Source organism: Bos indicus x Bos taurus, chromosome 5, assembly GCF_003369695.1.
Source record: "Bos indicus x Bos taurus breed Angus x Brahman F1 hybrid chromosome 5, Bos_hybrid_MaternalHap_v2.0, whole genome shotgun sequence".
Classification (NCBI taxonomy): domain Eukaryota; kingdom Metazoa; phylum Chordata; class Mammalia; order Artiodactyla; family Bovidae; genus Bos; species Bos indicus x Bos taurus.
The window spans coordinates 62,962,060-62,976,904 of record NC_040080.1 but is presented as its reverse complement, the minus strand read 5'-3'; the positions used below and the strand labels follow the sequence as shown (position 1 = coordinate 62,976,904).

General features: G+C 47.9%; 2 protein-coding genes across 5 annotated transcripts; one reads left to right on the top strand and one right to left on the bottom strand.

Moving 5' to 3' along the window:
* Nucleotides 1-359: 359 nt before the first annotated feature.
* CDK2 (cyclin dependent kinase 2) lies at nt 360-5,925 on the bottom strand. Of its 2 annotated transcripts, XM_027542172.1 has the most exons (8): nt 5,574-5,909; nt 4,763-4,840; nt 4,525-4,645; nt 3,705-3,875; nt 3,154-3,255; nt 2,344-2,487; nt 1,837-2,040; nt 360-1,582 (listed from the first exon to the last, which is right to left on the bottom strand). In XM_027542172.1, the coding sequence occupies exons 1-8, from the start codon at nt 5,687-5,689 to the stop codon at nt 1,478-1,480; spliced, it is 1,041 nt and encodes a 346-aa protein (XP_027397973.1). In that variant the 5' UTR covers nt 5,690-5,909; the 3' UTR covers nt 360-1,477. The 2 variants fall into 2 exon arrangements, with proteins under 2 accessions (XP_027397973.1, XP_027397974.1); XM_027542173.1 differs by lacking the exon at nt 2,344-2,487 and having other exon boundaries at nt 5,574-5,925.
* Nucleotides 5,926-6,024: 99 nt separating this feature from the next.
* Nucleotides 6,025-14,823, top strand: PMEL (premelanosome protein). Of its 3 annotated transcripts, none has more exons than XM_027542170.1 (12): nt 6,025-6,419; nt 6,671-6,775; nt 8,996-9,106; nt 9,252-9,398; nt 10,471-10,605; nt 10,982-11,143; nt 11,400-12,080; nt 12,986-13,102; nt 13,346-13,430; nt 13,540-13,745; nt 13,853-13,940; nt 14,566-14,823. In XM_027542170.1, the coding sequence occupies exons 2-12, from the start codon at nt 6,700-6,702 to the stop codon at nt 14,705-14,707; spliced, it is 1,950 nt and encodes a 649-aa protein (XP_027397971.1). In that variant the 5' UTR covers nt 6,025-6,419; nt 6,671-6,699; the 3' UTR covers nt 14,708-14,823. The 3 variants fall into 3 exon arrangements, with proteins under 3 accessions (XP_027397971.1, XP_027397972.1, XP_027397970.1); XM_027542171.1 differs by having other exon boundaries at nt 6,651-6,775; nt 11,400-12,071; XM_027542169.1 differs by having other exon boundaries at nt 6,651-6,775.
* The last annotated feature ends 22 nt before the right edge of the window (nt 14,824-14,845 follow it).

Sequence of the window (14,845 nt, the reverse complement as noted above, 5' to 3'; positions counted from 1 at the left end):
TCACTTCCAACATAGTGCTGCTCCTGAGCCCTAACAAACACTGCAAATCTCGAACTGGAGCCTTGTATGTATGTATGTGTGATATATAGGTGGGGGGTAGGGTGGTAAGATGCGCAGGTTTAGGGGGAAATGAAGCAGGAAATACATAAGCTTCACTTTCCCCAGCCGTAAAATGGGGGCAATAATTCCCGCTTCGCCCACCCGCACACTATCACATTGCTTCACAGAGGTCGAAATGGAGTGAGGTGGGTAGCCGTGCTCAGACATATTAAGAGGGGTCTGAAATCTATTATCACATACACACATCCATATTCTCTCTCACACCATTCTTTCAATAAATACACAAAAGGGGAAAGAGATGAACTGTAAAACTAGGAACTTTTTTTAATCAGTTACAAACTAAATTACAAATAATATTAACAGCAAGAACACTCAAGGACAAAAGGTGGGAGAAGAGAGACAAAATCATAAAAAGAAAAAGAGCTTTAAAAAAAAAACAAAAACATATTTGCATTACAGACCCCAAGGTGCACATGGCAACAAATCCCCACCCATTCCCACTTAAAAAACTACTATAAACTGAAATATAAATATAATTGTTCATCCTTCTTTTAAAGAAATATTTTTCCCCCAATGTCCCCGCTCAGTCACAGCCCTAAGTGTCAGAATTCTCAAAATGATGTCTCAACCTTAACTTTTACGGGGTGGCCTTCAGAGGAAAATGGGACCTAGCACCTTAAGAATCTTAAGAGAAAAATTCAAACATCTTTCACTTGCCTAATAAGGCCAAGGTGAAGCACAGTCCCTGTCCCAGAGCCTCCTAGACACATCTTGCCCATAGGAGGGACAGGCAAGAAGCCTAGGAGCCATCATTTCTACTGCAGCCCCACTGGGACCACAGAGGCTGGGAGTCTTGAGTCTCCCAGAGTTAGGTGAGATGAAACACTAAAACTAGGGTATAAACCGGTTGGATCTATTTTTTTAAACCTAATTCTTTGAAACAGGCCCCTCCATAATGTTTTTGTTTTGTGTGGTTTTTAAAGTTCCAACTTAGCCCCCACTGCTATAAGTTGGCCTTACACAGTGGCTCTGGAGGCTTGGGGTCTTTATCATCCCAGATACAGAAAATAATTAATAGTGGGGCTTTCAGAGACTGGGATGGCAAACTTATGTGGACGGAAGAGAAAGTCTTTTTTTTTTTTGTCTTTTTAAAAAAATACCAGCCCTCTTAAGCAACGACTAAGAGGAGGGAGAGAGGGTAGTGGAGGCTGACTTAAGTGCATCTAATACTGAAGCGTCCTTTCAATTCCGCCTATTTCTTCCCTCCACCCCATCACTCCAGAGTGGATTGGCTAAGAGGGGCAGCTGAGTGCTAAGGCAACCAGACAAGATCAGTGAGCTAAGCGCCCGGGCTGAGCCAGATCACACTCACACTGGAGAAGAGGGTGATACTGGGGGTAGGGGCTTGAGAAGGCGATCAGAGTCGAAGGTGAGGTACTGGCTTGGTCACATCTTGGAAGAAAGGGTGAGCCAGAGCTGCCTTGGCTGAAATCCGCTTGTTAGGGTCGTAGTGCAGCATTTGCTGGAGGGAGAGATGCATGCTGACTTCAGTAATGTGGTAATGGACTAAATGGGCAGCAGGTATTGAGAAACTGGGAAACAGAATTCTTTCACCCCGAGTTCCCATTTCCTCCTCCCTATATCTAACAAGAGGGAAGCAGAGACAAGGGAAATGCTGAGACCAGGAGTCCAGGGCCTCATTCTTCCTTCATGCTAGAAAAACTCTGCCCAGGGGGAGGGAACAAGAGGAAATGGATGCCCACTCCCTAGTCTCACCGATAACAAGCTCCGTCCATCTTCATCCAGGGGAGGCACCACTTTGCTAAAATCCTGCCTGGCCCACTTGGGGAAACTTGGCTTATAATCAGGCATAGAAGTAACTCCTGGCCAAACCACCTCATCTGGGGTTCCCAGGGTCCGAAAGATCCGGAAGAGTTGGTCGATCTCAGAATCTCCGGGGAATAGGGCCCGGCGGGTCACCTGAAAATGGGGAAAGAGGAAAGGCCAAGACTGACATTGACGTCAATCAGAACTGCCCAAAGGATAATGGAGGTTCCCACAGGCAGTGGAAGGTCAGTAGGGCCCCCTGACTCCCTCCCCAGGGTCTTTCATGGGGTCAGTCACACAGAGCCTGAGACAATGAAGTCCCTTCATCTGCCTCCTCGCTCCCTCCTTCCTTCCCCCAACCATGGCTTTGCAGATCCCCAAGGCTGGGTGGGGCTGGGAGGGGGTGAATGTCTGGGGTGCCACTGACATGTAGCAAAGGGATGTCAAGCCACTCACGGGGTATGGGGTAGACACTGCGGTCATCCCCCCTCCTTGTGATGCAGCCACTTCTAGATAGGAGCACAGCGGGCAGAGACTGTGTCTTCCATTTCTTCTGTGTTCCCCACAGCACCTAGCATGGTGCTGGGTACACACTAGGTGCTTAACAAATATTTTTTGATGAATTGAGAGACGTATATGGGCAATTGTAAAGTATTGCACTGGGGGATAAATGCATGTTATATATATGGGCTAATGGTCTCCATGCCCCCAGTTACAACCCAGATAAGGGACCATAAAACATACTGCTGATTTGATTCGAAAACTCAGCTCACTCCACTGTTGTATTAAAGGGAATGAGAGCTCCCTTATAAGGCTGGGCCTCAGGGATCCTTCAATCTGAAAAGCCAGAGGTTGAGGGGGGGACATGTCTGAAGTTTAAATAAAAGGTGTGGATAAGGTGAATACAGCTGGCCTCACCACTTCCTGATGCCCTAAAATAAGGTCTATAGGCAAATGAAGGAGATGCTAAATGGAACTTATTTTCCCAAATATATGTAGGCTAAAGCTAGCGCAGTTGCAGAAATGATTTAGCTCAGTTTGAGATAAGATTTGTATACTGGATGCTAAGCTGTTTGAGGCTATCCTAACATTGTGGTTGACATCAGCGATGACAGCCCTCTCCTTTCTCCACCACCCTCTTTGTGCTACTCTAGAGGAAAAACCCTGTGATAAGAGAAGGACCATGGGTCTGGGCCAAGAAACAGTTCTGTTGTTCTTGAGTGTGGGAAGGAGTGGGCTGGGTAGACCATGGGCATGCCTCCATACCATCTCAGCAAAGATGCAACCGAGGCTCCATATGTCCACTGCTGTGGAGTAGTATTTGCAGCCCAGAAGGATTTCCGGTGCTCGGTACCACAGAGTCACCACCTAAGGACAAGAGTACAGGACATGAAGATACCCACATGTCAGTTCCTAAACACTATTCTGCTAACTCAATTCTTAACAAGCAGCTTCTATCCCTACATCCTTCCCTTCCCTCTCATTGCCCCTAAGTAAAATAACTGGGTACAACTTCTTAGCCCAGAGTTAGCCTAATCCATGGTTCTGGGGAACATATATTCTGAACCCCCAATTTGCAACCTCTTGGAAAACTTGAGGCAAATGGTCATAATTTTAAATTTCATGCCTTCCACCTGTCTCCTGGCTCGGTATCTATCAATATATGAACTCTATGCATACTCTAAGACCTCCCGGGGTGTCAGAAATACTTTCCATGTAGTGAGAAACTGCTGGCCAGATCGTTACTAAAAACTCTGTGAATGTCCTTGTTAACACCTCCCAGGAAGTTCAGAGAAGACATGCAGAGGAGGACTCACCTCGTGGGTATAAGTACGAACAGGGACCCCAAAAGCTCTGGCTAGTCCAAAGTCTGCTAGCTTGATGGACCCATCTGCGTTGATAAGCAGGTTCTGAGGTTTAAGGTCTCGGTGCAGGACTCGATGAGAGTGGCAGAAAGCTAGGCCCTGGAGCAGCTGGAACAAGTAGCTCTGACAAGGGGAGAGAAAAGACTGTGTTTTTCCACCACCATGAGCAGATTAGGGTCTCCTCTGTAACTCCAAAGTTCTACTAAAGCCTTTACTATTTAAATTGTAATTATATGTTTTCAAGCTATTTCTCCAATTGGATTGTCAATCCATTGAGGATAAAATCAGGTCTCATTCAGTTTTGCATTTATGTTCCATATCGTGAGACCAGCACATTGAAGGTGTTCAATAAATATGTGTTGGATGTTTGCTGGTTGATCGAAAGTAGCTTCTGAAGTAAGGAACCCAGAAAAACGGACAACAGAGACTCACTGGCTATTGCTCCCACCAAACAGGTGGAAGGGCTTTCTGGAGGCGTCTACCAAGTACCCCCCAGTCCCATTTATCTGAGTTTCATCTCAAGAACCTTCCACCTGAGCTGCTAAGTTGACTCACTAGAGTTTCAACGTCTTTGATTCCCCTGCCCAGCCCTAGGGTTAAAGCATAATGAGCAGTGAAAGAGCCACAAGAAAAGGTGTGTATGTGTGTGTGTGTCGGGGGGTGAAGGCTGGGAAGGAAGCCAAGATCACAAATCAACACTCAGTCCAGACTGTCTGCCTTCAGTCCCCCTAAGACACGCCCATGTTGGGGAGGAGTTGATGAGAAGGAGTACCTTTATGAGCGGAAGAGGAATGCCAGTGAGCGCAGAGGCATCCATGAATTTCTTGAGATCCTGGTGCAGAAACTCAAAAACCAGGTAGAGTTTGTTTTCTGTGTGAATGACATCCAGCAGCCTAGGGAAGGGGGAGGTCCAGGAATACACGTGAGGGAGAGAAAGGCCCAGATAATACAAACAGAAGACATCCTCCTTTACTGTCAGAGCACCTCCCACCTCCCAGATACATACTTACTTGACAATATTAGGGTGATTAAGCTCCTTAAGCAGAGAGATCTCTCGTATGGCAGTACTGGGTACACCCTCTGTCTCACTTGGAGAAGTTGGGAAAGCAGAGATGGGAATGTGGTTACAAATATTCCTCTTCCCTCAGCAGTACAGTCATTCCCCCCACACCACCCCCAGCCCCCACCATCCCAGCATCCCCTACGAAAGTGAGAGAAAGGGTGCTTCAGGGGTTAATTCATGGATGGACAGGAGTGGCTTTTTAGACACTTTAAGATCATCATTTCTTCTTTGCCCAGGGTTAGGTTAGCAAAGCCTCTTGGTGAAGGTGAAGTTAAAAGGGGGAAAAGTGTATGTATGTCGGGGGGGAGTAACAGCACCCAGCCTCTCTAGAGGTGCCAGTGAGGTTCAACTGCCATTCTTTTGAAAGAGAGAATTCTAAGATGCGGGTGGGGTTGGAGTACTGAGGGCTCGTCTAGTCATTTATAAGGGTGCTCTTTACCGCTTATCACAAAACCCATCTCCTCGTCGGGGAGTCCTGGATCCCATCTCAAAAGGCTCCTTCCTCTTCCTGACTCTTTCTGACTGTACATTTGGGGACATTAACCGCTTTGGGGGAGGAAATTTCCCATGGATTCGACACTACCCTATAGTCTCCACCGGGAAACCTTCTACTCGTCCTTCAACCCACCTCTCCACTTCAAAAGACTTCCCTCCCTGCTACCTTCCGGTCCCTGGAAGGCTACCCGCCTGTTGCGGTGGGGGTGGGGGGCACTCAAGGAGCTCCCGAGTTAGGAGTCCCGGGTACAGAGGCCACTCACGTGTCCAGGCGGATTTTTTTAAGCGCCACCACTTCTCCCGTCAACTTGTTTTTGGCTTTGTACACAACTCCGTACGTTCCCTCTCCGATCTTTTCCACTTTTTGGAAGTTCTCCATGAAGCGCTAGCGAGTCGGGTCAGCCCGGCCCTGGAGCGGGGGCCTGGGAACCCTGCAGAAAACGGCACCCAGTTCTCGGGGGCCGAGGAGGGAAACAGGGCCCAGCACCGCGACCCGAGGTCGGGATGGAACGCAGTGTATCTCCCGCTCTTGTCAATTTGTCCAACTTGAAACAATATTGCCGCCTCCCCTCTGTAGTTCCCTACCGCCACCAGAAGCCCCGCCTCTCCTTCCCGCGTTTCCCTGGCTCCTCCCTCAGATCTTCCTATTGGTCTACGTCATGGAGGGCGGGGCCATCCTTGCGTCCCTCGCAGCAAACGACCCCACCCAGAGCAACTTTGGTTCCGAGGAGTATTAAGGATAAATTTTTATCTGGGAGGGGAGACTGAACACCTTTTTCCAAGTATCTGATTTGGGATCGAGTTGTCTCCCTGTGTCCTGAGTCTATAGGGATTTCCTGATCTCTAATTCGCCACCCCTAGGAAAATATGTATTGATCTAAGATTAAATTCCACCTCGCCCTGGAGCCTCCTCTGAAAGCAGGAAACTGGAAATCTCATTGTAAGGGTTTCCTGGGGCTCCGAAGAGTCGTTGTCCCGCTTCTCTCAGCCTACCCCAATACTGTCTGTTTTTGGATCCAGGGTCACTGCTTCTACAGTTATTTTGAGAGGTTCCTGGTTTGACTCACAATAGATTGATCCTCTCCCCAATGATGAACTGTGTGTGTCTGGTACGTGTTATGTTTTGTAGCTGCCCTTCAGTCATTTTTTCCCCCCGAGGGGAGATGGAGTGCTTTAAGATGAGACTGACCTTGTGAAGTCAGAAACTGTCAATGAGTAGCAGGATGTCCAGGGACCAGGATCCCTACTCAGTTCTTTCTCAGGTCCTTCTGCTCCTCCCAGGATTTGCCTGGAGGGAGGGGAGGAAGGGCTATGCAAATAAGCACCCCCTTCTTATACAGGGGTTTGTCCAATGCCCCAGAGTCTTTGGTTGCTGGAAGGAAGAACAGGATGGATCTGGTGCTGAGAAAATACCTTCTCCATGTGGCTCTGATGGGTGTTCTTCTGGCTGTAGGGACCACAGAAGGTGAGTGTGGGATGTTGGACATGAACAAGTGTGAATTTGGGGTTGCACACCTGCTCTGGTTTTTCTCTCCCTAAAATGGAAGATATCAGTAGTGCTTCAGGTGTCTCCCACCCATTTGATTTAGTGAGGACATGGGCAACTGAGCTCCCTCCCCACATGAAGATTTGGGTGCATGTGTGTTCAGGCACTTGGGACTGAACCTGAAAACAACCCCATCTACCTGGATGGGTGAGAGAACAGTATGTCTCCGTGGCCCTAATTTTGAGATGCTCTGAATAGTGAGCTGGAACATGGGTGCCAAGGTAGTAAAATGAGTGGAAACTCATTTAGGCTTTGTCTCAGGCACTTGGGATAGGGTATTTAGGAGATAGAGAAAGATAGGAGATAGGAGAAAGGAGAAAGAGGATGTGGTATTGGATAGAAGGGTAATGAGGCACCTCATCCCCTCTTTGGGATGGGCATGGGTGAACACAGCCCAGGCTTTTGTTCTGGGGCTGGAAGAGACAGGCAGAAGGGTCTCAGCTGAGCATCACATGAAAGGGCTCTGGGGGATTGGGGCCTCGTGACAGGAGCAAGGCGGGTGGGGTGGGGATGGTGAGAGGGTCTGGAATGTCCCGTGCTGCTCTGAGGAGGGAGGATTGGGAGTGGAGAAAGAATGGGGCATCTTATGATTCTCTTGTTCTTGTGGTGAGGTATTCAGTGGGATAATTCTAGATCCTCCCCCAAGAGAATCAACCAGGTTTCTGGTACATGTTAGAGATGGAGTGAGGATAGTCTGTGATGTGCAGAAATATCTACATTGTACCCCAGTGCCCCCTTTCTCTAGATCCCTGGTCTCACAGACTTCTTGGAACTTCTCCTTGATCTGACTTCCCTCATTCATGGTGTCATTTCAAGTCTTATTCTTTTACTATGTTCGTTATTGTATTCTGGAAATATCCTGTTCATATGTGTCCACCCAAGGCTCTTAATATGTTGTGCTTACTTTTTGGATCCAGATTTTTAAAATCATAAGAAGACATTTTTATATAGTTCATGAAATTTTGCATGGACTGAGTTTGATAATTTTGTTTAGTGTGAATTAACATTGTGTTTATTTAAGAAAAAAAAATATTTTTTTACAGAAACCTACTGAATTTGTAGGGTTTTAAAATAACATGATGTCTGGGATTTGCTTTTGAATGCTTCAGCCAAAAAACAAACGAACAACAAAAATAAAGGATAGATAAAGCAAATGTGACAAAATGCTGATAGTTGTTGGACCTTGGGGAGACACATGCAGAGCCATCACATCACTTTTTTTCAGACATCTTTCTTGGTCAGTTATAATCATTTTGTTTGTCCCCACTCCCAATTTCTACTTGCCTCTAGTCCATCCTCCTCACTGCTTGCCAAAGTGATCCTTCTAAAACACAAATCTGATCATATTCAAAAAGCTTTTGAAGGGTAAGTTTTATGGTATATGCCATATATCAGTACAACAAACAAAATCGTCTGAGGTGCCGTTGCCTACAGGATAAAGTCCAAACTCCTTTGCCTGGCACTCCAAGCCCCCACTCTATTTTCTTGGCCTCATCTCTCATGATGTACATCAGCCACATTGCTAGTGTCTGCTCATGGCCTTCTGCCTAGAATGCTTTATGCCCCAGCCAACTATTTACTGTCTTCTTCAGTCGACCAGAGTGCAATTTACCTGTTTAAAATCTATCATTTTGTTATACATTGTGCATGTCTATTATGGCTCATATTAAGCAATGCCTTGGATTATAGTAATTTATGTATATGTCTATTTCATATACTTTAACCTGAACCCCTTCAGAACCATTTCTTTTTCATTTCTTAAGTTCTTTGCACCTAGCCCAGTGCCTGGTACGTCGTGGGTATTCAGTAGATTAAAATGCACTTTAAGGAACTTCCCTTGTTGTCCATCAAGTGGCTAAGGCTCTGTGCTCCCAATGCAGGGGACCAGGGTTCAATCTCAGGTCAGGGAACTAGATCCCACAGGTCACAACTAAGAGTTTGCAAGCCACAACTACCTGACCTCACATGCCACAACTAATCGAAGATCCCTCGTGCTGCAACTAAGTCCTAGTGCAGTTAAATATATTTTTTTAATGCACTTTGAATGTGAGAATGAATGATGTGTCACAGACACTGTTGTCCCCTGAGAAGGGAGTGAGTAATGATTTGAGGGCCCTCATAGTATATCTTCCTTTTTAGGACCCAGAGACAGGGACTGGCTTGGTGTCTCAAGGCAGCTCAGAATTAAAGCATGGAACAGACAGCTGTATCCAGAGTGGACAGAAAGCCAGGGGCCTGACTGCTGGAGAGGTAGGAACTTGGCAATTTCCAGGGAGGATATGGTGGAAATGGGTGGGGAGGGGAATGGGGTTGAATGTACTTAGGAAGATAGGGAAGGAAAAGGCATACAGGGAGGAGAAGCCAAGGAGCTAATTAATGCAGCTGCCCTTTTCAGGTGGCCACATATCCCTGAAGGTCAGCAATGATGGGCCTACACTGATTGGGGCAAATGCTTCCTTCTCTATTGCCTTGCACTTTCCTAAAAGCCAAAAGGTGCTGCCAGATGGGCAGGTCATCTGGGCCAACAACACCATCATCAATGGTGAGTACCTCTCCGCCTCCTTCCCAAGGTCCAGAATCCCTGGTATCCCCAATGAGCTCAAGGAATCCTCCTCCTCTTTTTTTTTTTTTTTTACAAATTATATATGTAACACATATTCACTGCAGAAAAATTAGAAAACACAGATAAACCAAAAAGAAAAAAAATTATAGTTCCCCAAATGGGGCACAGAAGACCCAGTGGACATAGAAGTTGGATAGACTTGGATTTAAACTGGTTACCAGTATGTGACCCTGGACAAGTCACTGAATTGTTTTGTTCTTCCATTCCCTTATCTATAGAATGGGGATGATAACACTTTAAAAGGTTCTTGTAAGGATTAAAATGTGATAATATATAAAGATTTTAGCATAATGCCTGCCCTATGCTGTGCTTAGTACCTTAGTTTAGACGCTTTGCAACCCCATGGACTGTAGCCCACCAGGCTCCTCTGTCCATGTGGATTCTGCAGGCAAGAATACTGGAGTGGGTCACCATGCACTCCTCCAGGGGATCTTCCCAACTCAGGGATCGAACCCAGGTCCTAGCCTACAGTATTAATTGATGCTGTTATTTTTACTTTTATCCCACTAGCTAGAGCACATCATCCTAGACATTTTGATACATGGCCTACCAATTTGTTTCCAGTGTAAGAATATACATGTGTGTGCTCAGTGGCTCAGTCGTGTCTGACTCTTTGCAACCCCATGGACTGTAGCCCGCGAAAGCTCCTCTGCCCATGGGATTGCCCAGCCAAGAATACTGGAGCAGGTTGCCATTTCTTCCTCCAGGGGATCTTTCAACACAGGGATTGAATCCTTGTCTCCTGTGTTTCCTGCATTGGCAGGTGTATTCTTTACCACTGAGCCACCTGGGAAACCCCTTAAGTATATACACATGAATCTTTTATAGTTTCCATTCTCCCTTCTACCACTCCAAATAGGTTATACCAAGGAGAATGTATTTTGGTAGCTAGGCAGTATTCCTGGAGCCCCTCTCTGGGAGTCATGTTAAAGGTTTTGGTGTACAGTGAGGAATGCCAGGGATTGAGGGAGACTTGCTGTCTTCTTTTCAGGGAGCCAGGTGTGGGGAGGACAGCTGGTATATCCCCAAGAACCTGATGATACCTGCATCTTCCCCGATGGGGAGCCCTGCCCTTCTGGCCCTCTATCTCAGAAAAGATGCTTTGTTTATGTCTGGAAGACCTGGGGTAAGAGTTTCCCTTCTCTGGCCTGTCATTCACACTTAAATTCACTTCTTCCTACCTGATCCCCTTTCTTTTGGTCTCATCCTTAAATTCTGTGAGTTTCCCTAATCTTCACTTCCCCCATGACTCCTTCCTCTTCCACAGCACCTAGTCAACTCTATTATACTTCTTTCTGGGAGCCCTGCTCCAATTATAGTCCCATCCCATGGACCCTCTCATAAGGACTTTTTTCCTGCCCAACATATGCAAGCTTAAACTCTCTGAAATAACCATCCTTGATACATCTCCTGACCTTCCTTCTCTGGTTCCATCTCTAACCCTGCCCCAGTCTCCTTTGACCAGTAACCCCCTTCCCTACTCTTCTTTCCAAAAACCTCAGACCAATACTGGCAAGTTCTGGGGGGCCCAGTGTCTGGACTGAGCATCGGGACAGACAAGGCAATGCTGGGCACATATAACATGGAAGTGACTGTCTACCACCGCCGGGGGTCCCAGAGCTATGTGCCCCTCGCTCACTCCAGTTCAGCCTTCACCATTACTGGTAAGGACTGAGGAGGGGACAAGGCCAGTTGCAGGGCAGGAGAAGGTGGGGAGGCTGGGCTGGACAGGAAAGGGGAAAGAGGAAATGGTGTGTAACCTTACAGGGGCAGAACCAGGAAGATGTGGGCAGAGGGATGTGGGGCTTGGAGCCCGTGAAGGGCCAGGCAGCTTGGGTTGGTTGAAAAATATGGCTGTGAAAGAAGAAGCTGACAGAAAGAAGAACTTATGGTTCTCACTTTCTCTGACTCCAATCCCAGACCAGGTGCCCTTCTCTGTGAGTGTGTCTCAGCTGCAGGCCTTGGATGGAAGGAACAAGCGCTTCCTGAGAAAGCAGCCTCTGACCTTTGCCCTCCAGCTCCATGATCCCAGTGGCTATTTGGCTGGGGCTGACCTTTCCTACACCTGGGACTTTGGTGACAGTACAGGGACCCTGATCTCTCGGGCACTCACGGTCACTCACACTTACCTAGAGTCTGGCCCAGTCACTGCACAGGTGGTGCTGCAGGCTGCCATTCCTCTCACCTCCTGTGGCTCCTCTCCAGTTCCAGGCACTACAGATAGGCATGTGACAACTGCAGAGGCTCCTGGAACCACAGCTGGCCAAGTGCCTACTACAGAAGTCATGGGCACCACACCTGGCCAGGTGCCAACTGCAGAGGCCCCTGGCACCACAGTTGGGTGGGTGCCAACCACAGAGGATGTAGGTACCACACCTGAGCAGGTGGCAACCTCCAAAGTCTTAAGTACCACACCAGTGGAGATGCCAACTGCAAAAGCTACAGGTAGGACACCTGAAGTGTCAACTACAGAGCCCTCTGGAACCACAGTTACACAGGGAACAACTCCAGAGCTGGTGGAGACCACAGCTGGAGAGGTGTCCACTCCTGAGCCTGCGGGTTCAAATACTAGCTCATTCATGCCTACAGAAGGTACTGCAGGTAAGGGGGCCACCATGAATGAGTTCATAGAGGTGGGGCATTTGTCACAGCTCTGAAGACCTGAAAGAATTGCTCAGGACCCAGATGTTACTCAATCCTTAGCTTAGCAGTGGAGTCCCCTCAGAATCTTCACTGGTTTTAAAACCCCCTAAGTCCCTCTTAATGGCACAGAATAGATCCAGAGTTCAGGAAACCAGGGTCTTCTCCTAGGCCAGGGGTAGAGAGCTTATTCTCTCTTCCTGAAGAGAAGTTCAGGAAGCAGTGTGTGATCATTTGGTGGTGGTGCTCAGTCATGTCTGACTCTGTGACCTCATGGACTATGGCCCACCAGGCTCCTCTGTCCATAGAATTCTCCAGGCAAGAATACTGGAGTGGGTGGCCATTTCCTTCTCCAGGGGATTTTCCCTGCCCAGGGATTAAACCCGAATTGGCAGGTGGATTCTTTACCCGAGCCACCTAGAAAGTCCCATGTGATCATTAGATAATACTTATACCTCATTTTCTGATTAAGTGTAAACACAGAAATCTTTCTGACACCACTTCCCACCCCTGGATTCCCATCCCAAAGTAGGTTTACCTGGAATTGTGGTAGGAATACTAAAAAGGGAGAAGTGAGATAGTGACACTATGACTTAACACATGTCAAATGTCTGACCCAGGACCTGGCACAGTGTAGGGTGTGATAAACATTTGGGATGTCTAAAATTCTGACTCTAACCCTGTGACTCTGGGGCAGTCATTTCTCTTGGGCCTTTCTTTATCTTAAAAAATGAGAGTTTCCAGCTCTTGTCTGATTCTAAGCCTGGATCCAGTAGCTCTGACTCTACCTGGAAAAATGCTTGTTGGGCCTGTTTTCAGGTTAGTCATTTGCTTTTTGACTTTGCCTCTTTAATCCTCTCCTCCAGGCTCCCTGAGTCCCCTGCCGGATGACACTGCCACCTTAGTCCTGGAGAAGCGCCAAGCCCCCCTGGATTGTGTTCTGTATCGCTATGGCTCCTTTTCCCTCACCCTGGACATTGTCCGTGAGTCTTGCCTACATTGTCCGTAAGCTGGTGGAGGGAGGCGTGTGCTGCTTAGGGTTGCCCAGTGGAAGCACACCTTGGAAGGAATTACTCACCTGGACAAGGAGAATACCCAGATCCCAGGGGTTTCATATGAAGGCAGAATGGGATTAGGGAGGCAGCCCGAGGACCTTCCTGGCCATGGGCCTTGGGGGAGGATAAGTAGAGGAGTCTCAGACTTAAAAAAATCTTGCAACTTTGCAGAGGGTATTGAGAGTGCTGAGATCCTACAGGCTGTGTCATCCAGTGAAGGAGATGCATTTGAGCTGACTGTGTCTTGCCAAGGCGGGTGAGTGTCCCACGGTTGCCCTGAGAACTCCTGGGGTGACTGCTGTCCTGTTCTCTGGTGTCTAGTGTCCCTTCCCAGATTCCCTGACGTAAGCTGACATCTCTCCCAGGCTACCCAAGGAAGCCTGCATGGACATCTCATCGCCAGGGTGTCAGCTGCCTGCCCAGCGGCTGTGTCAGCCTGTGCCCCCCAGCCCAGCCTGCCAGCTGGTTTTGCACCAGGTACTGAAGGGTGGCTCAGGGACCTACTGCCTCAATGTGTCTTTGGCTGATGCCAATAGCCTGGCGATGGTCAGCACCCAGCTTGTCATGCCTGGTAGGTAGTTGGACAAGAGGTAGGATGAAGACACGGGGAGATGGTAGAGGTTACCTACTAGAGGAAGCAGACACTGAATGCAGCCGTATCTGGGATTCCACCCATAGGGCAAGAAGCAGGCCTCAGGCAGGCTCCTCTGTTCGTGGGCATCTTGCTGGTGCTAACAGCTTTGTTGCTTGCATCTCTGATATACAGGTGAGATCCCCGCCATCCTGCTCCCACTCCTTTACCCCTTATTACCACCACCACTCTTCCTCATGGGAAGAAGAAACCACCAACCCCTTTGGGAAAGTGTAGAGTCCAAGAAAGAGCCCAGACTTGGAAGTTCAACAGGTCTAGGCTGCAGTCTTGCTGGTGGGACCCTGGGGAAGTCCATTAACCCTTCTGAGCCACTGAAAAGTAGGAAACATAATACCTGTCCTGTGGGGCTGTTTTCAGGGCTCTAGACAATGTGAGTAAAACACCTGGTTCTGAAACAAAAGTGGAATAAATGATGATCTCAATGACTGTTGTTATGAATAATATCAACAGTGGAGAAGAACTCAGTGAACTGAGTTCTCCACCTGCCAGAAAGGCAAATCCCTAGGCCTGGAGGGCTGAGGTCCTCAAAGCAGGGAAGCCTGTAGGGTGAGAGGAAAATGGTCAGAGCTTACCATAAACATAAGAGAGGATAAACCCTGTTGGTGAGAAGAGGAGGGAGCCAGGATCAAGACCAAGTCAACCTGGGTTATGGTTTAGTCTTTTTTTTTTTTTAGAGAAGCACAAAGAGGTTGCCATTGACCACCACTAACCAGTATCCCTGCTTTTCTCCCAATATCAGGCGAAGACTTATGAAGCAAGGCTCAGCAGTCCCCCTTCCCCAGCTGCCACACGGTAGAACCCAGTGGCTACGTCTGCCCTGGGTCTTCCGCTCTTGCCCCATTGGTGAGAGCAAACCCCTCCTCAGTGGACAGCAGGTCTGAGTGCTCTTATGTGAAGTCATGATTTACCCAGGTGGAGAGCAAGGCCTGTCTTTTCTCTGGTCTTCCCTCAGAGACTACCATTGCCTGAAATAAAGACTCAGAACTTGATGCTGTTATTTCCTTGTTTCTGGAAGAATC